The 25,802-nt window shown below is 38.4% G+C and overlaps 1 protein-coding gene across 2 annotated transcripts in view; it reads right to left on the bottom strand.

The window, feature by feature from the left end:
- Positions 1-25,757, bottom strand: part of LOC133094450 (24-hydroxycholesterol 7-alpha-hydroxylase) — a 67,675-nt gene extending 41,918 nt beyond the window's left edge. Inside the window, exons 1-6 of one of the 2 annotated variants that reach the window (XM_061195016.1) lie at positions 25,317-25,757; positions 20,187-20,322; positions 17,002-17,176; positions 15,344-15,493; positions 13,967-14,060; positions 4,491-4,598 (exon numbers count right to left, since the gene is read on the bottom strand). In XM_061195016.1, the coding sequence (XP_061050999.1) occupies positions 4,491-4,598; positions 13,967-14,060; positions 15,344-15,493; positions 17,002-17,176; positions 20,187-20,322; positions 25,317-25,493 (840 nt within the window). In that variant the 5' untranslated portion in view covers positions 25,494-25,757. The remainder of the gene's footprint in view (positions 1-4,490; positions 4,599-13,966; positions 14,061-15,343; positions 15,494-17,001; positions 17,177-20,186; positions 20,323-25,316) is intronic. The other variant, XM_061195017.1, reaches the window with a different exon arrangement.
- Between the last annotated feature and the right edge of the window lie 45 nt (positions 25,758-25,802).

The raw sequence follows: 25,802 nt of genomic DNA, 5'->3' as shown, positions 1-25,802 counted from the left end.
TGTGATCCAGCAATTTTATTCCTGGGTATATATCCAGAAAAAATGAAAATACTAATTCAAAAAAAAAAATACATGTACCCCAGTGTTCACAGCAGCACTATTTACAGTAGCCAAGACATGGAAGCAACCCAAGTGCCCATCAACAGATGATTGGATTAAGAAGATGTGGTACATATATACAATGGAATATTACTCAGCCATAAAAAAGAATGAAATACTGCCATTTGCAGCAATGTGGATGGACCCAGAGAATAGTGTGCTTAGTGAAATAAGTCAGACAGAAAAAGGCAAATATTGTATACCACTTAACATGTGGAATCTAAAAAATAATACAAATGAATGTACATGCAAAACAGAAACAGACTCACAGATATAGAAAACAAAATTGTGGTTAACAAAGGGAGAGAGAAGGGGGGAAGGACAAATTAGGGGTATGGGATTAACAGACACAAACTACTATGTATAAGATAGATAAGCAACAAGGATGTACTGTAAAGCACAGGAAGTTATACTCATTATCTTGTAATAACCTATAATGAAGTATAAGCTGAAAAAATACTGAATCACTATGCTGTACACCTGAAACTAACACAATAGAGTAAATAAACTATACTTCAATTTAGAAAAATTACCTTTCCATTAATTCAGGTAGATATTTTTGCTTCTATTTTTCGGTTACACATTAAAGGAAACTTATCAAATCATTAAAAGAAGTTTGGGTTTCCCTTTCTTCTGCTTTCTGTAAACACATATTGTGAAAGAAATTTCATCTTAGGAAAACCAATCCTGAAAAGACTCAGACAACACTTTGTGTTACTTAAGTCTTTCTGTCTCCTGTGAGGGACTGTTAAACACCTTTAAATGATCCCAATACTCCCCTCTGTGGTCAAAAGAGGAAGAGCAACGGTCTGAAAGGAAGTGCTTGGACAAAGCCAAATTCAATACTACTCATTGTTTTCCCCTTCGTGACAGTAAACTGATACTGTGGGCATAAACATGGTGCTGTTTACATAAACAAAGTGAATGGAAGAACCGAGGCCTCTATCCCAAGATCCGCTTTCTGTGGCATTTTCCAGATTAGGAAAGGCTTACCCTAGAGATCAACTAGTTCTTTTTTACAGAGGAAACGTGCTCAGAAAGCTCTCTTCAACATGTCTCCCCATGTGGGCCTCTTCTATACTCTCTATAGATGGAAGTGCTGAATTATTGGATTTAATTAATAACCACTCCATACTCAATCTATCGTTTTTTTTAACTTACTTTATTGAAGCTTAGTTGATTTATAATGTGTTAATTTCTGCTCTACAGCAAAATGATTTAGTTTTATATATATATATATATATATATTCTTTATCATATTCTTTTCCATTATGGTTTATTACAGGATATTGAATATAGTTCCCTGTGATATACAGTAGGACCCCGTTATTTAAAGACTCAGAGTTCATGTTGGGGAAAAATATATCTTAGTGATAGTACATAGATTTTTCAGTTACACGAAAGAGGGGTTTAGAGTTTTACGTGGTTAATTAGAGTTTTAGAGATTCACTAAAATTGGGTCATACCTTTTTTTAAAGCAAACTCAAGGAATTTAGTTAAACTATAAATGGCTGTGCAATGGTGTTAGTTACTATGTTTGATGCCTCTTAACAGATTTCTCTTCTAAAAATCTATATTATATTCTACTTAAAATTTTTTAATTAAAAAATTCCTCTTTTAAAAAGAAAAGAAAGGGGGTTTCCCTGGTGGCGCAGTGGTTAAGAATCCGCCTGCCAATGCGGGGGACACGGGTTCGAGCCCTGGTCCAGGAAGATCCCACATGCCGTGGAGCAACTAAGCCCGTGCGCCACGACTACTGAGCCTGCACTCTAGAGCCCGCGAGCCACAACTACTGAGCCCGTGTGCCACAACTACTGAAGCCTGCGTGCCTAGAGCCCGTGCTCTACACGCAACGAGAGAAGCTACTGCAATGAGAAGCCCACACGCCGCAATGAAGAGTAGCCCCCACTCGCAGCAACTAGAGAAAGCCCGCTCACAGCAACGAAGACCCAATGCAGCCAAAAATAAATAAATAAAATAAATTAAAAAAGAAAAGAAAAGAAAGGCATATAAAAGAGTAACCAATAAATGCTGTGGGAATTGAGGGTGAGGTGGGGAAGTCACTGCTGAAAGTGTTTGGAAAGAGCTTCAGAGAAGCAGATTAAAAAGGTAAAACATCAGCTTTGAGGTTCGTTTGGAAAAGTGTTCTTAAAAAGTACATTTGGCAGCCAGGAATTTCTTGGAACTTGGAAATGGTTTTCCCATAGAAATAATTTCATAAATCATGGTTAATATCTTGGGCCAGTCCACCAAAGTTCACCTAGACTTTGGTCTCATAACAGAGCCTCCTGGTGCCCTGTACCAAGCCTGTCTGAAGCCTGAGCTCTGAGTTCCGTGGTCCTAGAGACAGAGCACAGAGTAGAAGAGAAGAGAACGATCTAGGCACCAGGAAAGCACAGGCCCCTGGCAGGGCTTCTGGCAGCTCTCCTGGCCGCCTTGGGGGATCACAGAAGCCAGGACAGCAGTGGCCACTCCCACCCTTGGACATTTGAGAGGTCAAGTTTTGGAAGCCAAGGCAGTTCATTATTAGTGGGCCATTGAAAGAAATGACTGATTGAAACCATGGTGTTACTTTTTATATGAAAAGAAAGCTAACATTTATTGAGCCAGGGACTGTTTGCCACTTTCCACTTCTTAAAAAGATAAGGCTCACAGTACCCTATGAGGTAGATAACATTCATGCTATTTTATAGATAAGGACACTGAGGCTCACAGTTAAACACTTGGCCCATTGTCACCCAGCCCTGGGATCTGCCTTTGGACCTGACTCTAAAGTCAGTCCAGGGTCTCTGCCCGCACACCAGCTGCCTCTTAGAAGTGCCAACAAGAGCCAGCAAGATGGAACTTCTGCTGATCATCAGACACTTGCTTTCTGCAATTGATTTAAATTCTTTCACACCAGTGCCAGGAACAAATTCCAAAAAACTGACTCCCCCTGAGTCAGATCAATGGGGCTTTGTGTCCCTTTCTTCTGGGTAACCCTTTCTAATGAGACCTTGAAAATTAATCCTGTGACAGGAGTGGCTGTTTTGTTGCTGCTTTGGGAGTTGTTTTGATATTTGCCTTTTAATTTTGCTCTAGCTTAATCAGTTTCCAAGAAAATTGTATAAGGAAAAATCAGAGAATAATATTAGAGATACCTAAAGAAGAGGAAAGGGTTAGACTACTTTTATTTGCCCATGCCAGATGAAATACGTATTTTAGTGGCTGACATACATTTGAGCAGAGAAGCCAGAATTTCTATTTCTGCTCTGTACCCAGTTAATTTATTATGGGTTAAAGGCCACTAGAATATCAGTACTTAGAAAGCCCTCCACAACCTTTATAAGAGGAAGGAGAAACAAATAATACTTAACACATCTTATTTCTATTTGTTAGAAGAAAAAAGAAAAAATGAATACCTTTATCATTATAGATAGGTTGAAAGTTCTTATTTAGTAGAAAACAAATACATAAAAAGTTTACCCTTTAATCTCTCAAATAATTTAAGTGCAGCTTAAGCTGATATGAAATCCTCCTGATGCAGGAAACTGTTGTTCATCGAACATGAAGTGCCAGACAAATCTCATGGCTGTATTCTAGTTCATAACAGCTTAAAAAAAAAAACAGTTCAAAAATCTCTGCTCTCTTTAGAAGTATCGTGAATTCCAGCGTCACCAGCTCCATTCATGGGGAAACTTACAAGACCACGATGCCAAGCAATGCAAACAGGAATGGTGCATAGAAGGAGAATGGATTCTGGGGTCGACAAAGAACTCATGATCACTGGGTGGCAGCTGGGCTTATCTCGCTGAATCCTCACAACAATCTCGCAGAGAAATGAGCGTTACCGTTTATTAAGTACCCAAGTCTAGGACCATACTAGGAGTTTTATTATCCCTTTTTTACCAATAAGGAAATGGCGGCTCAGAGTGTTCATTACCTCCATGAGATTCTATGGCTATGGCTGGGATATCTGGATTCAAGTCTAATTCTAACTGAACTATCCATTTACCTACTCTCTCCCCAGTAAACGTCTGGGGTCAAGACTCACTCATCTTTGCAGCACCAATACTAAGCATGTTGCCTGACATGGAAAGTACAGAAAGTGCTGCATATACAGGTGTTGTCACAACTGACCCCAAAGTGCAAATGTTTCCCTGCACCTGTTACATGTTGCCTTTCAAAGGGCAGAATTCACTTCAGATCTCTGCTTTGCCTCCTTTGTGATCTTATCAGATTTCCTTAGGCATTGAGTTTTGTTTTTCTATCTCACAACCAAATCCATTACAGTCTTTTTCTTCCCCGTGATAAGAAGTGAAAAGAATTTTTTAAAAAAAGAAAGAAAAATAAAGGGAAAAATTAAAGTACAGTAGACAGAAATGCAACCCTTCCTTTACTAACATACTTACAGGGACAGCATTGGACAGAGAAGCCCAAAGTAGTAAGAGCCCATAATTGGGACTCTTTTGTTCATTTGTTTCCATCTCTAGGAGATCCAGCAGAGCCTGCATTACTGTCTGTTTAAAAGAAATAAATATTGTCAAACCAGAGCTATGTGACAAAGACTGATGTTAATAAACAAAGATCATGCATTTTTCTTTAATCTGAAAGATACTATTTTTGCCATTCTTAGGTTTGTGATTTCAGGCATGTTAGGGGATTTACATACTTACTGGTAGTATAGTAATTGGGAGTAGGGACTCTGGGGTTCAACGCTCTTACTGCATTGGTTCAAATCCTGGCTTAATTTTTTTAAGACTTTATTTTTTAGAGCGGTTTTAGGTTTACAAGAAAATTGAGAGGAAAGTACAGAGATTTCCCATATAACCCTTACCCCCACCCAAGCATAGCCTTCCTCATTATCAACATCACTCACCAGAATGGGACATTTTTGACCAAGGAAGAAACGACTTTGATACATCATAGTCATCTAAAGTGCATAGTTTACCTTAGGATTCACTCTTGGTGTTATAAACTCTATGGGTTTGGACAAATGCATAATGATATCTATTATTATTATAGTATCATACAGAGTACTTTCATAGCCCTAAAAAATCCTCTATGCTCTGCCTATTCATCTCTCCCCACCCCCTAACAACCACTGATCTTTTTACTTTCTTCATAGTTTTGCCTTTTCCAAAATTTCACATAGTTGGAATCATACAGTATATAGCCTTCTCATATTGGCTTCTTTCACTAAGTAATAGGCATTTATGGTTCCTCCATGTCTTTTCATGGCTTGATAGCTCATTTCTTTTTAGCGCTAATACTCTATTCTTTGGATGTACCATAGTTTATTTACCCATTTACCTACTGAAGGGCATCTTGGTTGCATCCAAGTTTTGGCAATTATGCATAAAGCTGTTATAAACATCCATATGTAGGTTTTTGTGTGGATGTAAGTTTTCAAACCATTTGGGCAAATACAAGGAGCACAATTGCTGGACTGTATGGTAAGAGTATGTTGCATTTTGTAAGAAACCTCCAAAAAGTCTATACCATTTTGCATTCCCACCAGCAATGAACAAGAGTTCCTGTTGTTCTACATCCTTGTCAGCATTTGGTAGTGTCTGTGTTCCAGATTCTGGCCATTCTAATAGGTGAGTAGTGGTATCTCATTGTTTTAATTTGCATTTCCCTGATGACATGTGATGTGGAGCATCTTCTCATATGCTTATTTGCCATTTATATATCTTCTTGGGTGAGGTGTCTCTTACGGTCTATTTTTGGTCTGTTTTTCCATTGGGTTGTTTGTTTTCCTATTGTTGAGTTTTAAGTGTTCTTTGTATATTTTGGATAATAGTCCTTTATTTTGCCAATACTTTCTCTCAGTTTGTGACTTGTCTTCTAATTCTCCTGATATTGTCTTTTCACAGAGCAGTTTAATTTTAATGAAATCCAGCTTAATAGTTTCTTTTATGAATTGTGTCTTTAGTGTTATATCTAAGTAGGCATCACCACACCCAAGATCAACTAAGTTTTTTGCATGTGAATGTCCAGTTGTTTCTGCACTATTTGTTGAAAAGTCTATCTTTGTTTCATTATATTGCCTTTGCTCCTTTGTCAAAGATCAGTTCACTATATTTAATAGGGTCTATTTCTGGGCTCTCTATTCTGTTCCATTAATTTATTTGTCTATTCTTCTGCCAGCACCACATTATCTTGATTACTGAAGCTTTACAGTAAATCTTGAAGTTGGATAGCATCACTTCTTTCAAGAACTTTGTTCTTTTCCTTCAACATTGTGTTGGTGATTCTGGGTCTTCTGCCTCTCCATATAAATTTTAGAATCCATAAAATGTTATAACTTGCTGGGATTTTTTATTGGGGATTGCATTGAATCTACACATCAGGTTGGGAAGAACTGACATCTTGACAATATTGTCTTCCTATCCATGAACATGGAATATATCCCCATTTATTTAGTTCTTTGACTTTGTTCCTCAGAGTTTTGTAGTTGTGCAGTTTTCCTCATATAGATCTTGATTTGTTTTATATATATGTAAGTATTTCATTTTGGGGAATGCTAATGTAAAGGGTATTGTGTTTTTAATTTCACATTCCACTTATTCATTGTTGGCATATAGGAAAGCAATTAACTTTTGTGTATTAACTTGGTATCCTACAACCTTGCTAAAATCACTCATTAATTCCAGTAGTTTTTTGGTTGATTCTTTTGGATTTTCTCTACATATGTTCACATCATCTGCAAGCAAAGACAGTTTTATGTCTTCCCTTTCAATCTGTATAATTTTCATTTCCTTTTCTTGCCTTGTTGCATTAGCAAGGACTTCCAGTACTATGTTGAAAAAGAGTGGTGAGAGGGGACATCCTTGCTAAAGGGGTTCTGGTACCAATTTCCAATGTGTGTGAGGGGGGGTTCTACACACCACAAACAATGCTTGGTTCATCATCTGGGTGTCTTATAATTCATCTCAATTATAACACTATTTACCCAAAGATAGCATCATGTTCCACAGGTTAAGGGTTTAGTCCCACAAGACTGTGCCCTGCTCTTCAGATGTCAGCTGCAAGCCCAGGTTATTGCCTGTGCTTCTGACTAACTGGCTAAGGATTGGAAGTTACACAGACCCCCTCCTTGGATTTCAGATGCCAGTTGCAAGTCCAAGTTGTTACCTGTACTTCTAACTGACTGGCTATATAAATCAGAGGTTCCCATGAACCCCCTCCTCAGATTTGATTAATTTGCTAGAGCTGCTCACAGAACTGAGAGAAACATTTTACTTATTAGATTACTGGTTTATTATAAAAGGATGAGATAAAGCCTACAGGTGAACATGCAGGTGGAAGAGATGTGTAGGGCAAGGTAGGGGTAAAGGCCAAGGAACTTTTGTGCTTGCTTGAAGCATGCCACTCTCCCCAAATCTCCAAGTGTTCATCAACATAGAAGCTCTCTGAACCCCGTCCTTTTGGGTTTTTATGAAAGCTTCATACATAGGCATGATTAATTAAATCATTGGCCATTTGTGATTGCTTCAACCTCCAGCTATAAATTTCCTTCTAAGCATTGCTTTCACTACTTCCCACAATTTTGATAAGTTGTTTTTTCATTTTAGTTTGTTTCAAAATATTTTAATTTCTCATGAGAGTTCTTCTTTAATCCATGTGTTATTTAGAAATGTGTTGTTTAATCTCCACATCTTTTGGGATTTTCCAGTTATCTTTCTGTTATTGATTTCTAGTTTAATTCCACTGTGGTCTGAGAACAGACATTATATGATTTCTATTCTTCTAAATTTGTTAAGGTGTGTTTAATGACCCAGAATGTGGTTTATTTTGGTGAATATTCCATATAAGCTTGAGAAAAAAATGTGTATCCTGCTGTTGTTGGATTAAGTAGTCTTAATTAATTATATCCAGTTGATTGATGGTGTTGCTGAGTTCAATTATGTCCTTTATTTCTATCAATTATTTCTGTCTGTTGGATGTGCCCATTTCTGAGAGAGGGGTGTTGAAGTCTCCAACTGTGACAGTAGATTCATCTGTTTCTGTTTGAAGTTCCATCAGTTTTTGTCTCATGTAGTTTGACACCCTGTTGCTAGGTACATACACATTAAGAACTGTTATGTCTTCTTGGAGGACTGATCTCATTGTCATTATGTAATGTCCTTCGTTATGCCTGATAACTTTCCTTCCTTTGAAGTCTGCTCTGTCTGAAAGTAATATAGCTCCTCCTGCTTTCTTTTGATTGGTGTTAGCACGGTATGTTTTTCTACATCTGTTGACTTTTAATCTATATTAAATATAAAGTGTCCTTATATTTAAAGTGGGTTTCTTGTAGACAACATATATTTGGGTCATGTTTTTAGATCCACTGTGACAATCTCTGTCTTTTAATTGGTGCATTTAGGCCACTGACATTAAAAGTGATTACTGATATAGTTGGATTACTATCTACCATATTTGTTACTGTATTCTATTTGCTGCCCTTATTCTTTGTTCTTATTTTCGTATTCCACCATTTTCCTGCCTTTTGTGATTTTAATTGAGCATTTTATATGATTCCATTTTCTCTCCTTTCTTAGCATATCAAGTTATACTTCAATTTTTATTTTTATTAGTGGTTGCCCTAGAGTCCGTAATATACATTTACAACTAATCCAAGTCCATTTTAAAATAATACTGTACCACTTCACAGGTAGTGTAAGTACCTTCTAGTAACAAAATAATCCTAATTCCTCCCTCCTGTCCCTGTATCATTTCCATCATTCATTTCACTTACACATAAGCACACATAAGTACACATATACACATGTATATACATATAATATACATACAAGCATACATAATTGAATATATTGTTGCTATTTTATTATCTGAACAAACTGTTATCAATTTGATATCAATTTGAAGCGTTAGATCAATTAAGAATAGAAAAAAATAAGTTTCTTTTTTCACCTCTACTTATTCCTTCTTTGGTGCTCTTTCTTTCTTTATAGAGATCTGAGTTTCTGACCTATATCATTTTCCTTCTCTCTGAAGAACTTCTTTCAGCATTTCTTATAAGGCAGGTCTACTGGCAACAAAGTTCCCTCAATTTTTGTTTGTCTGAAGAAGACTCTATTTCTCCTTCACTTCTGAAGGATAATTTCACAGAGTGCAGTGTCCTAGGTTGATGTTTTTTCCTCTCTCAACACTAAATATTTCACTCCACTCTCTTCTTGCTTGCATGGTTTCAGAGGAGAAGTCAGATGTAATTCATATCTTTGTTCTTCTATAGGTATAGTGGGATTTTTGCTTTGTTTTTCTGTTTGTTTTTCTCCCTCTGGCTTCTTTCAGTATTTTTAAAATCTTTGATTTTCTGTAATTTAAAAATGATATGCTGAGGTGTAGTTTTTTTGGTGTTTACTTGATTGGTGTTCTCTGAGCTTCCAAGATCTATGGTTTGGTGTCTGACATTAATTTGGGAGAAGTTCTCAGTCATTATTGTGTCAAGTATTTCTCCTGTTGCCATCTCTCTTTCTTCTTTTTCTGGTATACCCATTCCATGAATGTTACACCTTCAGTAGTTTTCCCACAGTCCTTGAATATTCTGTTCTATTTTTGTTTTTTATGCCTTCATTCTCTTTGCTTTTTGGTTTTCAAGGACTGAATCTCCTCTAGCTCAGAGATTCTTTCTTCAGCTTTGTTCAGTCTACTAATAAGTCCATGAAAAGCATTCTTCATTTCTGTCACTTGGGTTTTTTTTTAATCTCTATCTAGCATTTCATTTTGGTTCTTTCCTAGGATTTCCATCTCTCTGCTTACATTGTCCATCTGTTCTTGCATGCTGCCTACTTTATCATTTAGAGTCATTAGCATATTAATCATATATTTTTTTAAAGTCCCAATCTGTTAATTCTAACATCCCGGCCACGAATGGTTCTGATGCTTGCTTTGTCTCTTCAAACTGTGGAGGTTTCTTTTTGCCTTACAGTATGTCTTGTAATTTTTTCTTGACGGCTAGACATGTTGTGCTGGGTAAAAGGAATGGTTATAAATAGGTCTTTAGTAATGTGGTGGTTAGGTGTGAGGGGAGGGGAAGCATTCAAGTCTTATGATTAGATCTCTGTCTTTTCATGAGCCTGTGCCTCTGGACTGTGAACTTAACAAGTGTTTCTCAGTCTTATTCTCCCTCCTTAGGTGGGACAGGATGGCTAGAGGTGGCTGCAACTGGACACTCCTCTTCCCCGGGTCAGTTAGGTTCTGATAATCCTCCAGCAGGGTAAGTTCTGTTTAACTAGTTTCCCCTGAGGGCAGGGCTGGTTAAGAACGGAGTGCTCTGGCATATTTCAAACTTGTTCTTTTCCCCCTTCCCCTGTCAGAAGCCCTAGGGGATTTTTCACTGGTCCAGCTCCTGGAGGTAAGTTTCACAGTATTGTGGAGGCCCCTCTATGACCGGGTCCCGGGTCCCGTGGAGTTCTGAACTCTGAGAATTGTCCGCACTGAGCCTCTAGCAATTCATTAATTACAGCTCGGGTTTTCCTACCCTGGCGCAGGTTCCCACGGCAGTCTCCACTCTCAGGTCTGCGCTCTGGGAAACGTCATCTCCCTGTATTTGCCTGTTGGTCTCTAGTCTTGGGGGCAGCAGGTTGCCCTGTGTCCTCTCTTTCAAGAAGAACTGTTGATTTTTCAGTCTGTTAAGCTTTTTACTTGGTGTGAGGATGAAGTGGCAACTTCCAAGATCCTTACATGTGGAACGGGAACCTGGTTTAGTTATTCAATAGCTGGGTAACCTTGGGCAAGTACTTTAAGCTCTCTGTGTCTCCATTTCCTCATCTGTAAAATGGTCATAATATGGACCCTACCTCACAGGACTGTTGTGAGAATTAAATGAGTTACTTCCTATAAAGTACTTAAAACAAAACTTAGTACACATTACCATTTTGACGAATGTTAACTTTAAATTTTTTTTTTTTTAATAAACATTTGCTCTTAGGAAAATGCAAACAACACAGAAACACAGATCTCTGGAGCATTCAGGAGAAAACCCTACCCCCATGTGCCATGCAAATTCTCAGCCTACATATCATAGGTAAGGGAATTGCCAAACCAGTATATGATAAATATTGCAATACTCTAAAACCATGCAGAGAACTGACGTTTGACATGGACAGTGCCAGGTCAGATCGGGGCCTCTCCAAGGTCACCTAGTATGGCTGCTCTCAAGTCAACACACAAATTCCATGAAAGCATTTCCTTCATTGGAAGGCTTCCCAGATTTGCCTTTGCCAATGGTCATCCCCATCACGAGGAACAAGTTCAGACATTATAACATTTTCATTAAGTTACTTGTGCACATTGAATCTTAAATAATTCAAGTTAGGTAATAGAAATAATGGTAGCTAAAGTCTAGTCACTGCTCTGGAAGGTAAGTACTGTTTAAGGGCTTCACAAGTATTTAAGCATTCGTTCCTCACCCCAGCTCCAAGGAGTAGATCTGTTATTGTCACCATTTCACATTTGAGGAAATGGAAGCACGATTAGGTTAGGGAACTTTGCTAGTGACATACAGCTTGTCAATGGTTGAGCTGGGATTCGAATCCTGCGAGGCTGGCCCTGGCTCCTGTGCCCACAATCTTAGCTACTAGGCTATGCTGCCCCTTAGAGACACAGTCCTTAACTCTCATGGGTTAGGGACTCAGAGAACTGCGCTGCACCAGAACACAGTGGCTTTTCTTCAGATCCTACAACACGGAAAATACCTATTACATCACTCTCAAAGAAAATACATGACAGAGGCTGTTGCTGTTACTTACAGAGGCATGTAGTGTTTCAAAAGTGATTAACCACTCTAATCCCCGGCTTTCTGGTTTTAATAATCCCCAGTTTTCCAGGTATTAAAGTTGTTGCGAAAAAGAAATGAGCAGTGAATTTGTGAAATGTGTTAACACTACGCCTGGCACAGAGTAAGTACCCTATAAGCGTTAGTGATGTCTTATTGCTACTGTTTCTGTAATAATGGATTAGCAGATTTGAAAATAATTTAAGTATAAATTTCATTTACTCGTGGTTTCTATCAGACTTACAATGCAAGTTGTTATGGTACAAAGTTTATATTTCATGAAAAATCCTATAGATGTATTTCATTCTTTTGATATGCTATTCTGTGGTGCAGTCTTAATTGTAAATGAAAATACTAGTTTAATTAATATCTAGAATAACATGGGAGAAATCACTCGTGTTGAAACGTGATAAAGTTATGATGTGATAAAAATGTGTGTATAATATTTAAAAAACAAAAAACAAAAAACTTCTTCCAGTCCTTTGCTTAACTAGGCCATTGAAATCTACTTATGCAGTAAAAGACAACAGAATCTTTTATTTTCTTCTTAGCCTGCATCTTTTAAAAATTGTGGGTATAAAAACTTAAACTCTGTGTGAACACCTCTGCAGGAAAACAGAAACAAAACATTTTTAAAAAAATGAAGTTACGCAGCTCATGAGTGTTCAAACTGAATTCTATCCCGGTCATAAACGTTGAATTAGCGTCAGCAGAGGTCAAAATTTGTCTTTATTCAAAGCGGGAGTTCGAGTACCTATGATTAAAGTGCCTCATTTCTTCAGAGTAAGAAAAATAAATGCTATTCTAGAAGTATTGTCAGCGGGGAGTTTTAACTGGGGCATTAAAACCCCTGTTTTCTAGGCTCATAGATTACAGATCTATTTGGGTACAGCTTTTATACACACATGGCTTTACCTCTAAATCCTGGAAAATAATGCAAACAAAAATGTGTTTGTCTGGATCCATTTATAAAATAGATTCTTTAGCTGAAACATCGTTTGTCAGCGAAGGGCATTCCAGTCTAGCTTTCTATTCCCTTTATTCCGGAGGGAGATCCCCAAACATTCACACATTCCTATTTTTCTAAGGTGATCTTCCTCTCCAGTGTTAAGCAGAGTTGTTTGTGATAACACTTGCTATCATAACTAAACGCAAACAAACAAAAATGTTTGATATCATCTTTCAATGCTAAAAGATATGAAATGATTTCTTCCATGATGATAACAATGATAAACTCTTACATGGTCTTTACTATGTTTCAAGTGCTTTACAAATATTAACTCACTGAATGACAAAACTGAGGCCAAGAGGTTAGGTAACATGCCCAAGGTCACAAAACTGAGGCCAAGAGGTTAGGTACTACGCCCAAGGTCACACAATGGTGACTGGATTTGAACCCAGGTAGTCCAGGCCAAAAGGAATCTCCAGAGGGTGAGTCTGGGCAATCAGGTAGTTTTCAAAAGCTTTCAGAGATTCTAATGAGCGGCCACGGCTGAGAACCATTCATTAGCAAGCATCAGAACCATCTGGAAGGTGTATAAAACCCCAGACGGCTAGGCTCCCAGCATTTCTCCCTGAGTGGTTTCCCAGGCGACGTTGGTACCATTGGTCTAGGGACCACGTGTAGAGAACCACAGATCTAGGACACTTAGGATAGTGACTCCCAGTGCGTTTCTTTTAAATTATACCACATTACCTGGTTGCATTTGAAGAAAGAAACAATTAGCCGTGGTGGCCTCAAGAAAAAAGTCAACTTTGTCGAGCTTTCTTATCTTTGCCTAATTTGCCATAACTCCCACCTGTGACTGCTGACACAACCAACTGTATAATCGATAAATCATTAAAAAAAACTCAGACTGTTGTGTTATTTTGTTGTCTATAGCCTCAGTTTTTTCTTATGTAAAATAGGGTTAATATCTCCCTCACTGCTGTGAGGATGCAATAATAAAATAACATATGTAAACATCCAACACAGTGGTTGGCACAAAAATGGTACCTAACACATCTCATGATTTTTAGCAAAAACATTTTTTTAACAATCATAGTTTATGACTGTTTTCATCTCAGGTATTTTAGCAAAAAAAGCTAAGGAATACTTACCGGGGAATTATCTTTTGCAGACTTGCATGTTTTTATATCTGGAATGTTTTTCTCAAAAAGTGCTAGAAGCCAGTTTTTGGATTTTGACCAGTTCCTAGGTGAGAAAAAATATGTGGATAAATTAATTTGAAAGCACTCTAGGAGTAACAGGTCACAGCAGAAAAGGGACTATGTCTATGGAATTTTAATTATTTCTCCAAATGTCTTCTTCATTTTCAGCTGGAACTTCATGAGAAGTCTACCTTCAGACTTATTAGTCCACGAGGAAAATTGAGGGGGCAAGGCAGCCACATTTTAGTATCTTTTGCAAATAAACATTTGCATTCCTAAAGGGCTGGCATTGAATAAGAAAACACGGCTCGGGGACTTCCCTGGTGGCACAGCGGTTAAGGATCCGCCTGCCAATGCAGGGGACACGGGTTTGATCCCTGGTCCAGGAAGATCCCACATGCCTCGGAGCAACTAAGCCCATGTGCCTCAACTACTGAGACTGCGTTCTAGAGCCCACGAGCCACAACTACTGAGCCCGCGTGCCACAACTACTGAAGCCCGCGTGCCTACAGCCCATGCTCCGCAACAAGAGAATCCACTGCAGTGAGAAGCCCGCACACCCCAACAAAGAGTAGCCCCTGCTCACTGCAACTAGAGAAAGCCCATGCACAGCAACGATGACCCAACACAGCCAAAGACAAATAAATAAATTGATTAAAAAAAAAAGAGAGAGAGAAAACAGGGCTCGTGATTTGCTTGGTCTAAGTTTGCTCTGGCTGTTGTCAGTCACAGCAGGATCAAAATCTAGCACAGGGACCCGTTGCTGGGTTAAGTGAGGTAAAGCAAACTGACTAAAAGCTTTTTAATCTTTTCTGACCAGTCATCATTTCAGACCAACTGCCAAGAAACTAAAAAATCATGTGTTACTTTGCAATCAAACCGTTTTATAAACTTTTATCTGCGCCAACTGTGAGAAATACATTTGACCACACCTACTTCTGCCTCAGGGAGAATAAGGACGTCTGATTCTCACATGGGTCACACTTGACGATGTAGCAATGACTGTGATAATAATAAGCTGTAAATGGCATAAAAGGCCTCAAAATAGATTCTTCATTTCATTCTCAGTCTCCCCTCTCCTTCTTGTTTTTGTTCCTCAAAATGAGAATAAAAGGAAATAATCCATCTCTCTTCTTCAGTTCCTCCCTCAATTCACACACACACACACACACACACACACACCCCCAAACTCTGGTCATAAGAAATAGCTTCTGTCTCTTCCACTTAAACTGCTGTTACAGCTACTCAGAACAAAGAAAGGAGAGAAATGTATGAATAGCTGAGAAGAGCTTGATCAGGGAATTAACATAGGAAACAACTCTCTACCTGAGGAGACATTCTGGCAACTGGGACCCATATTCGAAACCTTCATCATAAGCTTGAAAGTGCTGATGGAACTCCCTGATTTTCCTCTCATTTGTGGGAAACAGACCTTTTTTAAACAGCACGTTCACTGTGACCGGGTAAAGGAGATGCCTACAAAGATAGAAACACATAGAACGTCAGAGCCAATGACCGCAGAAGAAAGGCATAGGATACAAAAGAAGGCATCATTGAATAGCTATATATTAGGGGTAGACAATCATATGTGATAGATTTTTGGGGGGTGAAAGTCATTCTTAAAAGGTTTTAATATTTGCTTTCTGTGCTCAAGATAACTTAGGGGTAACAGAAAATGTGGTCTTATTGATCTGAAGATTTTTGAATGCTTTCTAAGCAAGTATTGTTAGATCCTGACAAATGGGAGATGACACACAGAAAGAGATCGATTCAATATGATTTCAACAAGCATTTATTTAGCAAATAATAACAATAACTGAGATACAGTCCATACCTTTAGACAGCAGCCAAAAATAACCAAACAAAGAATCAAGGGCAATATTAGTCACCAAATTCCTAGTATCTCCCAGGATCCTATAACTTTGAACTATACCGAAAGACTGAAATATAGTATCTATCATCAGCAAGTTTTCCCTCAGGTGAATAAAATGATTTCTGCGGGGTCCTTAAATAAAGGAATATCAGAGATGGTTAATATGCCCCAGGTTAGTAACACTAAGTACTGTTTATTCCATTTTTATTCACCATCATTTCCTCACAAAAATTTCTCAAGATCTCCTTTCCCTCAAAGTTTCAAAGTCATTCAAGAATTTGCTTTGTTTTGTTGTAGATATTGGGCATGTTAAAAGTTTGGTTGGTTTCTTGCTTGTTTTTGTTTTTAGTTTTCCTCTCTCTCTTTCTGGAACCCTAACAAACTATTCCATGTTGCTGTGTTTTTGAGTCTGGATGGTTGGTCATGCCTCCAGCATCCCACTGAGATGGAAAAGTGCCTCCTGGGTAACTTCGATTTACCAAATCGCCCTGCGCGTGCGGGGAATTCTTCTCACAGCTCCCTGCTAAGCCCTTACGTTTGCCAGAAAGCTCCAGAACATGGCTGAGTGCTATGTGGTTCCCCCCACCGTCCTCTCCTGTCTCGCTTGCCTCTCAGTACCTCCCCTCTCAGAGGACCTGGGCTCAGTCCTGAGGCTCACGGTGGCTTTGCCTCAGCCACCTTGTCAAGTCTCACAGACATCTCCTGGACCCCTGTCATCTACTTTCTGATTCTGTCCTCTTCCCTCTCCTCTCAGTGTCCTCTTCTTCTAATGATCACAAATGCACTGAATGTTTTATCAAAATTCTGATGGATGCATGACAATTATATGAGGAAAATCCATGTAGCGCGTACAAAATTGTAAGGAATGACTAGGGAGAAATTATTATAAACGTGTTAAAATGATTCTATTGGCCTATTTGCTTACCTTCAAATTGAAGTGCTAACTGAAAACTGCCCATTAATCAGAATTTAAAAGACTAATAGCATCTTTTAATTGCCTAGCTAGATAGACTTCATTAATCTACCAGATAATTTGTGAATGTATAGGCTTCAAATTTTTTTTATTCCAAAAAAATAAAAAACAAAATTAAATAATAAGGCATCTATTTACCTCACTAAGTTGTTCAGGTCCATGGTCCCATGAGGGCCTAAATTCTCCAGCTGTTCGTGTAATTCTTCAGTCAATTGTCCAGTGAATCGATATAGGTTGAAAGTCCCCATTTTCCCTTTCACCATGATATAAAGTTTCTCATGCAGTTTTAAAAAGATATTCTTTGGGATTGATGCTATAAACAGAGAAAACGCTTTTCAAAAGAAGCAACCACTTTTTTTTTTTTTTAACATCTTTATTGGAGTATAATTGCTTTACAATGTTGTGTTAGTTTCTGCTGTATAACAAAGTGAATCAGCTATACGTATACATATATCCCCATACCCCATCCCTCTTGCGTCTCCCTCCCACCCTCCCTATCTCACCCCTCTAGGTGGTCACAAAGCACCGAGCTGATCTCCCTGTGTTATGTAGCTGCTTCCCACTAGCTATCTATTTTACATTTGGTAGTGTACATATGTCCATGCCACTCTCTCACTTCATCCCAGCTTACCCTTCCCCCTCCCCGCGTCCTCAAGTCCATTCTCTACATCTGCGTCTTTATTCCTATCCTGCCCCTAGGTTCTTCATAACCATTTTTTTTTTTTTTTTAGATTCCATATATATGTGTTAGCATACGGTATTTGTTTTTCTCTTTCTGACTTACTTCACTCTGTATGACAGACTCTAGGTCCATCCACCTCACTACAAATAACTCAATTTCGTTTCTTTTTATGGCTGAGTAATATTCCATTGTATAAATGTGCCACATCTTCTTTATCCATTCATCTGTCGATGGACACTTAGGTTGCTTCCATGTTCTGGCTATTGTAAATAGAGCTGCAATGAACATTGTGGTACATGACTCTTTGAATTATGCAACCACTTCTTGAAGCAAACAGTCAATACACCTCCCTCTCTATTCCTTGATCAGCAGAGACTAGAGCCAAAGTTCACCTAGTACATAGAATCACCTCCTGCAAATAAAAGTAGGTGAAGATCCAACATAGACTGTGAGATAGTGAAAGTCCGTAGGGTAATTCACTTTAAGGGATGATTTGTATGGGGGTGATTAAGGAAGCCTCTGGGAAACACAAATCTGGTGATTTTATTTCCATGTTTAAAACTTTTCATTGGCTTCCTATCCTTAACAAAGTTTACAAGGCGTTCTACCCTCTTTCCAGCTCTACAATGACATTGCTAGCCCTTTCTCCCTCCAAACATATATCCCAGGTATACTGAAAACACACACTCTTTTACACATCTCAGCATTTTCATGAGCTCTTCTATCTGCTCAGAACGTTCTCTACTTGACCGATCTCACCCTCCCCACCCCTATCCCCCCGCCACCTACAAGCCATACATTTCTTCTGCTAACTTCTTCTCTCCTTCAAGTGTCTTCTTGAATATCACCACCACCAGCAGGGCTTTCCTAACCCCAAGAATAGCTTTAGCCCCACCGTTTCCTTTATCTTAATGTTCATGCTCCTTTCATGATACTCACACCTGGTCTGGTTGGGTGCTAAGAGTATGAATTTTTAAACTCATTACACTATTCCTTTATATTTTTCTTTAATCCTCGTTTATTGTCTTCAAAGTAAGTTTTCCAAAAAATAATTTTTAATTTTATATTTCATCATCCTATTACATGTAGGATACATTTTGTATAAGTTAATGAAAAATAATTTGTGGATTTCCTGAGCATGCATTGTCTCTGTGGTAGGGGAATAATTGAAAGGAATGGGAAGCTGGCTCAAGAGTAAATATTAAGATATTTCATCTGTTAAATAGAAAGATTTAAGCATGCAAGTCCCCAGGGGAGGCAGAGGTGAAAAAATGTGGTCACTGCAATACACCTATGATAGGTGAGTAAGTTGGTATATTTTTCTCAAGGAATATGTGAATTTATAAATCAAGAGTCTTCAAAATATTTGTATTTCTTTGATCTGGAATTCCATAGTCTAAATATCAAGAAGTATTAAAGAGTCAAAAAAATTTAACCAACATGTTGTGATTTTTCATGCAAGCAACAAGAAACAATAATCATGCTATTGATCAACTGACAGCCTTGAAAACAAATTTTTTTGTCTTAATGGCAAGAAATGCATAAGAAGAAGCTATATGAAAATGAACCTAAGACAGATGCAAAAAGGGAAGCAAGGAGAAAAAAGATGGTAGAAGCAAGCACAGACATTGTGAAAGCAGAGAAAAGAACCAGGCACAAAATGAACAGCTCTGCATTCTTGGGAGGACAAATGGCCTCAACATGCATGTCTGCAGCCTGGGAAGAAATAAAGGCAGACATGGGCTTCCCTGGTGGCGCAGTGGTTGAGTTTGCTTGCCAATGCAGGGGACACGGGTTCGAGCCCTGGTCCAGGAAGATCCCACATGCCACAGAGCAGCTAAGCCCATGCGCCACAACTACTGGGCCTGCGCTCTAGAGCTCGCGAGCCACAACTACTGAGCCCGCGTGCCTAGAGCCCGTGCTCTGCAACAAGAGAAGCCACCACAATGAGAAGCCTGCGCACCGCAACGAAGAGTGGCCCCCACTCGCCGCACTAGAGAAAAGTCCATGCACAGCAACAAAGGCCCAACGCAGCCAAAAATAAAACAAATAAAATAAATAAATTTATTTTAAAAAAAAGAAAAAAAAGAAAGGCAGACAGTCACACTGGAAGCGTGCTGACAAATTCAGTCCAGCAGTCTCTGAGGATGGAGAAAGAAAGGGCACCAATTATATGAAGCTAAGCCCCACTTACCTTAATAACCCTGTGAACTACGTCAGGAAATGCCATAGTAAAGGGCTTACTAAGCAGTGCAGTTCTACTTTCAAGGAGCAGAGTAGCAACATGAGATCAAGCCAAGAGCTATAGCCTGTAGAACATTGTATACACAGCGGCAGAGCAGAGTTAGTGACATTTTGGGAGCTGCAACAGGCTGCAGATGCCAATATTTTCCCAAGTAAACATCAGTGAGGTGACCTCATCTCTTACGCATGTCTAATTGAGATCCAAATGTTTTAGGTTGCCAATAATTTGTTTTACAAGGGCCAAATTCATCACACACTCTTTTCTATCCCTACTCTAAAGAACAAAATAATGGGCCTGCCTCACTCTTGATAGAGGAGTGAAGACGTGATTGTTACCGAAAACTGCGCTTGGATTCCATGTTGTATTTCAAATGAACTATCTGAAAATACTGTTTACCTGTACGATAGACGGGAGTTTGCACTGCTAGTTCAAAATTTACTTCTTTGGATTTTAGAAACACATTAATTCCCTCTTCTTCAGTAACAAAGGTCATTCGGGTGCCCAGAGCAACGATTGTAAATATCGGTCCATACTGAAAGAAAACACATAAATACAGATCATATTAGTAAGCATTTCTAATAAATAAGTTACTGGACGATGGGTTATGCTTAAGACAGTGTTCCTCAAGAACCCCAATGCTGAATTCACAGTCAAGATAAAAACTATTATGATTATATATAATAATTATAAATTTTGACTGAGCAAAATCTCAATTATAAAAATCCTAATTTACTCTGTTGTAATATTTAACCTTCCTTTTGATAATGCTATTATTTGCTTGTACCTTCCTTTCTGGTAGTAGAAGTAATAATTAGAAATAATGATTGGAAATTATATCAAACACCGTGATATTTGAGCACTGTTTTCAAGATATCAGGAGGGTTATAAACAACCTATGGTTGAACTTTGTTCAAGAAAAAGATAAACTGCTGACTGATTTCACCTTCAGTCTGTAGTCACTCAACAATGTCCTGCAATCCCCAAAGTTCTGTAATGTGTTCACTTTCTCACTTTCTACAATGACTCACTTGTTCACCTAGCCCAACCCTTTCCACTCTGAGAGGGTGTTCCTGCTTTGTAACTCACTGGGAAAATGAGCACTCAGCTTCTCACCGCCAGAGCTTGCAGACAACTGTACCCATTTGTACCCATTCTCCATGCCTCCCCTTGAGTTAACACAGATGGAGGGTCCTGCCCCTGGGAAATGCCCACCCTCCTTCACTTGTGTTATGGGTTCCACACTCTCTCTTTGTTCCATGTGTATGCCTTCTCTCCCCTACACCATCAGTTTTGCCTTTTCTATCAGATCGCTCCTAGGAACCGACAGTCATCCTCCAGTGCAGAGTTTGGTTTGGTTTTAGGGAGTCCATGACTTTATTTGGAGAAAAATATATAATGATTTTCACTGGCCTCTGATTATAATGTAACATTTTCTTCAATTATGAATGGAGGCAATACACCACAATCTTCCCCACGACTCTATCCTCAAAAGAACCTACTGATCCAATTGTACTTTCTTAGATTTGGTGTCTATTTGGCATCCATCTATCATAGGGCCAATTATATTAGCTATATCTTCTTATTCTTGATGCTCAGTTTTGGTGGCCTCACTACTGGGTAGAGACGGCCCTCCCAGGGCTAGCCACTTTTTAGAGAGAGCAAAGGACTCTCAGCCAACCAGGAGCATGCCTTTCATATGGAAACCAACCCATCTTGAGTCTGTGTCCCCAACCACTTCCTTATCTAACTCTCACACGCCAAGCCAATATTATCCCTGCCCTAAATCATCCCAGGGCGAGGCACTAGGCACCTGGAGACCAACCTTATAGCCCAAAGCCCTCAGAAATTATTCAAACTAGTCAATCCTAAATTGTTTACCCTGCCTTGCCTTGCCTTTCCTGAGCAAACCCCAATAAAGGCTCTGGGCAGGGTTTTCTCTTGCTCCCATCTCCTGCCTCCTGACAGGGTGCTTTCCCCTGTGGCCCTGCATGGCGTGCAGTGACCCCCTTGGACCTGTGAGTATAATAACCTTCCTCCTTCCAAGTCTCATTCTCATTTCCTCCTATGGCTGTACTGACTTTCCCAGACCACATAGAACATGTACATTTTTGGAAAAACCACCCGTACTTTTATATCCCATTACAGTTATTATAAATATCTTGAAATATCATTTAGGTTCATCAGTACTTCAATATTACAGTCATTTCCAGATCTGCATGAAATGGCACGTGATAGTTCCTGTAACACAATATTGGATGCCATCAGGCAACTGTGGGCCCAATAATCATTGATCCCCCAAATAGTGAAGTCTCATTTTCTTCCATTAGTGATCCAGACATCTACATTGCTTCCTAATATTCCCTACTTGGTACTGTTTATTAATCAATACTTAGAAGAAGATGAGTCGTTTTCATCGTTGAAGGTTTGTTCAAATGAGAATTCTTAACTTTCCATTAGGAAAGTGGCCTTTGGTAATACATATAGGCACTCGGGCCACGTTGTAGGCAATCTTGATCATCTCACTTGATAGTGAGTCCATGTTCTAGTTTCTCAAGTCTAACTTCTTGGAGCCACCTTTGCCCCTGTTCATTCTTTCACACACCACATTCCATCCACCAGTAAATCCTGCTGCTTCCACCTTCAAAAGAGATCCAGCCACTTCTCAAACTTCCACTGCTATCACCATGGTACAAGCCACCAAGATCCCAAGCTTGAATTCTTGCCAAAACCTTCGACTTATCTTCTTTCTTTTAGTTTTATGTTCTTGTTTTTAACAGAGTGCCCAAAATGACCCTTTAAAATTTAAATCACATCACATCACTCCTCTGCTCAAAACACTCACAAAGTTTCCCATTTCCCTCTAAGTTACAAATGTATTCTCAATAATCTGTGATAACCTACATGGGAAAAGAATCTGAAAAAGAATGGATATATGCATATGTATAGCTGAATCACTTTGCTGTACACCTGAAACTAACACAACATTGTAAATCAACTATACTCTAATATAAAATAAAAATTAAATTAAAAAATACATTTACACTTTGAATCTGATCATTTACTCCACAGATATACTTGCACACATAGAAATGACATTTGTTGCTACATTATTTACAATAGTAAAATATGGAAAACAAACCATGTCAATCATTAGGTGACTGTTTAAGTGAAATATGATTCAGGGAATATTTTGCAGCTTTTAAAACATGCAGATGCTTCTGTTTCTGTGTAGGATGAGAGAAAAGAGGGATAGATTACAAAGATCATATTTTTAAAGGCATCAGAGAGTTGGGGAAACAATACAAACTAAATGGATTAAAACTCCGCAGAGAAGTGTGTAGAAGTGAACAGACAATAGGTCATGATTTATTTCCCTGGTGGCATCTGTGAATTCTGAGTATGGATCAAGGTCAGGACTGAAATAGGCACCTGTGAAAAAATCTACAGATAATAAGAAATTTAATGGTGAAACATTGAACACTTTTCCCCTAATATTAGGAAAAAGACAAGCTTGTCTACGCACACCACTTTATTCAACAATATATTAGAAGTCCCTCTTTATTTATGCAAGAAAAAAGAAATAAAAGGCATAAAGATCAGAAAACAGGAAGTAAATTTATCTGTTTGTAGGACATATTGTGTATGTATAAATCCTAAGAAATCTACAAAGTAACTACTGGAACTAATAAGTGAATTTGGCAAGATCACAGGATACAAAGTTAATATACAAAAACAGTTGTGTCTTTTATGTGCCAGAGGGATACCACTGGAAAACAAAAGTGGAAACAATTGTATCTACAATAGCCTCAAGAATATAAAATACTTCAGAAAATAATTAACAATCACAGGCAAGACCCCATCACTGAAAACTACAGAATATTTCTAAAAGAAATTATATAGCTAAATAAACGGGAGAGGTATACAGCATTCGTAGATTAGAAGACATAATATCATTAAAAAGTCAATTCTCCCTCAATTTTTCCATAGACTTAACAAACTTCCAAACATTCTTCCAACAATCTTTATTATAGATATTGGCAAGCCAACTCTAAAATTTATATTAAAATGCATATAATCTTGAATGCTACATCAATGACAAAAAAACATTAACTTTCACTACCTGATTTAAAGATTTACTATAAAGCTGTAGTATTTAAGACAGTGCAGTATTAACAAAAGAGTGGACATATAAATCAATGGAATAGGATAGAAAGGCTAGACATAGATCTACACATATATGGTCAGTTAATCTTTGAAAAGCTGCAAAGGCAACTCAATGAGGAAAGGAAAGTCCTTCAAGAAATTATACTAGAACAGTGGGACATCCAGAGGTCCAATTGAAACTCAGCCCTTATGTACACCTTACAAAAAAACTAACTCTAAGTGGATCATAGACCTAAATGTAAAATGCAAAACTATAAACCTTTTAGAAGAAAACAGAATAATCTTTGTGACCGTGCTTGACCTTCTGAGACAAGCTTTTAGAAACATTCCTTAAGACTTACCAAAATCATATACCTAAGGAAGGCTATGGGAGACAAAGAAGTATTTCTTTAAAAGATAATATTTTTCCCTAAGATCTTCAAAAATACAATCTTGAGTATAAACTGTGTGAGTATTGAAAAATAAAGAATGGTTAGAGACTTCTAAAAAAAAAAGATAGCATTTTTCATCTATCAAACTAGCAAGAATTATGGTACTTAGTGTGGTCCAGGATATGAAGAGCGAGGCAATCCCCTACACTCAAAGGAAAAGAAAAGGAAAAAGGATTCGTACATCCTTTTGCAAGAGTAACACAATAATATAAACAATTTAATGTCCTTTGGGCAATTTCACTTTTACGAAGTTATTGTGATGAAACAATCAGGTAAGTGCAAAAAGTACAAACACACACAGGAGCACACACACAAGAATGTCCATTGAAATAAAGAAAAAAAATAGCAGTAACCTATGTACTATTTTTGAAAGATATATTTAAAAGCTATTTTAAAGACAAAAATATGTACTGCAACAACAATTACTAATATCCTTAGTGGGCAGTGAAAATGGATCTCATCATCACCAAATAACAACACCAGCTGAAAATATAGTGCCCACTATATTTGTAAAGACAGAATTTGCAAGCAGTTTTTGATGTTAACTCTTGATTTGGATACGAATTTATTAAGCAAATGAAATTACTTGTATTACGCTTCTGTCTTCCCAACTATTGCAAGTATTTAGTTAATATGTATACACTTAGGATTTTTTAGCTACGATGAAGTAACTAGCACTTTTAAATTAATCTCTACTTCCAAAAAGGCTGCCTTGTACTTCATAACTGATGAAAATCTATTTCTTTCGAAAAACGTTGCATAAGACACAGTTGTTGATTGTTAGTAGAGGAATTCATAACTGGCTAGATCGTTTAATTGTGGGCAGCAGGTAGGTTCCCCATGTTCTAACATTGCACTTGAGATACAATGAAAGAAAATAAAAAAGAAAACATTACCTCTGCCGGAAACCCCACCTGCTAAGGTCACATACCTTGATTCTTGCTTTCTCTATAAATTCTAGAGGGGTTTTTCCAAACTCAAATCCAGCTCCAATCCAAGGAATCCAGCCCCCTATGCACGGGGGTCCACGCAAGTTCTTCCACTGAAGAAATAGTAAAAGAGCAACACAACCTAAGATTATAACCACTGTTGGGGAAATGAATTCCATGTTTTTGTCTAGCACTTTCCTGAATCAGAGAAGGGAAAAAGTCTTGCTGCTGTGGTACTTGCTCCTTCCCCCGGAACAGGGCACCCTCCCGACCTCCCAACTTTCCGCTGTTCCTTTTGCAGCTTGTTCGCCTTCCTAACTGTAGCCTCCTTTCCCCGCCCCAATTTTTGGGTAACTTTTGCATCATCACTCCCTCCTACGTCCACTTTTCTTTCAAGTTCTGGCCACGCGGGACGGAAGGAAGGGGCTGGATCCTGCTGGTGTGGGTGCAGGGGGTGGAGGAGGAGAGGTGGCGCTGTTGCCATGGAG

This window comes from Eubalaena glacialis, chromosome 7, assembly GCF_028564815.1.
Source record: "Eubalaena glacialis isolate mEubGla1 chromosome 7, mEubGla1.1.hap2.+ XY, whole genome shotgun sequence".
In the NCBI taxonomy this organism is placed as follows: Eukaryota; Metazoa; Chordata; class Mammalia; order Artiodactyla; family Balaenidae; genus Eubalaena; species Eubalaena glacialis.
This window is presented reverse-complemented; position numbering and strand designations above follow the sequence as displayed.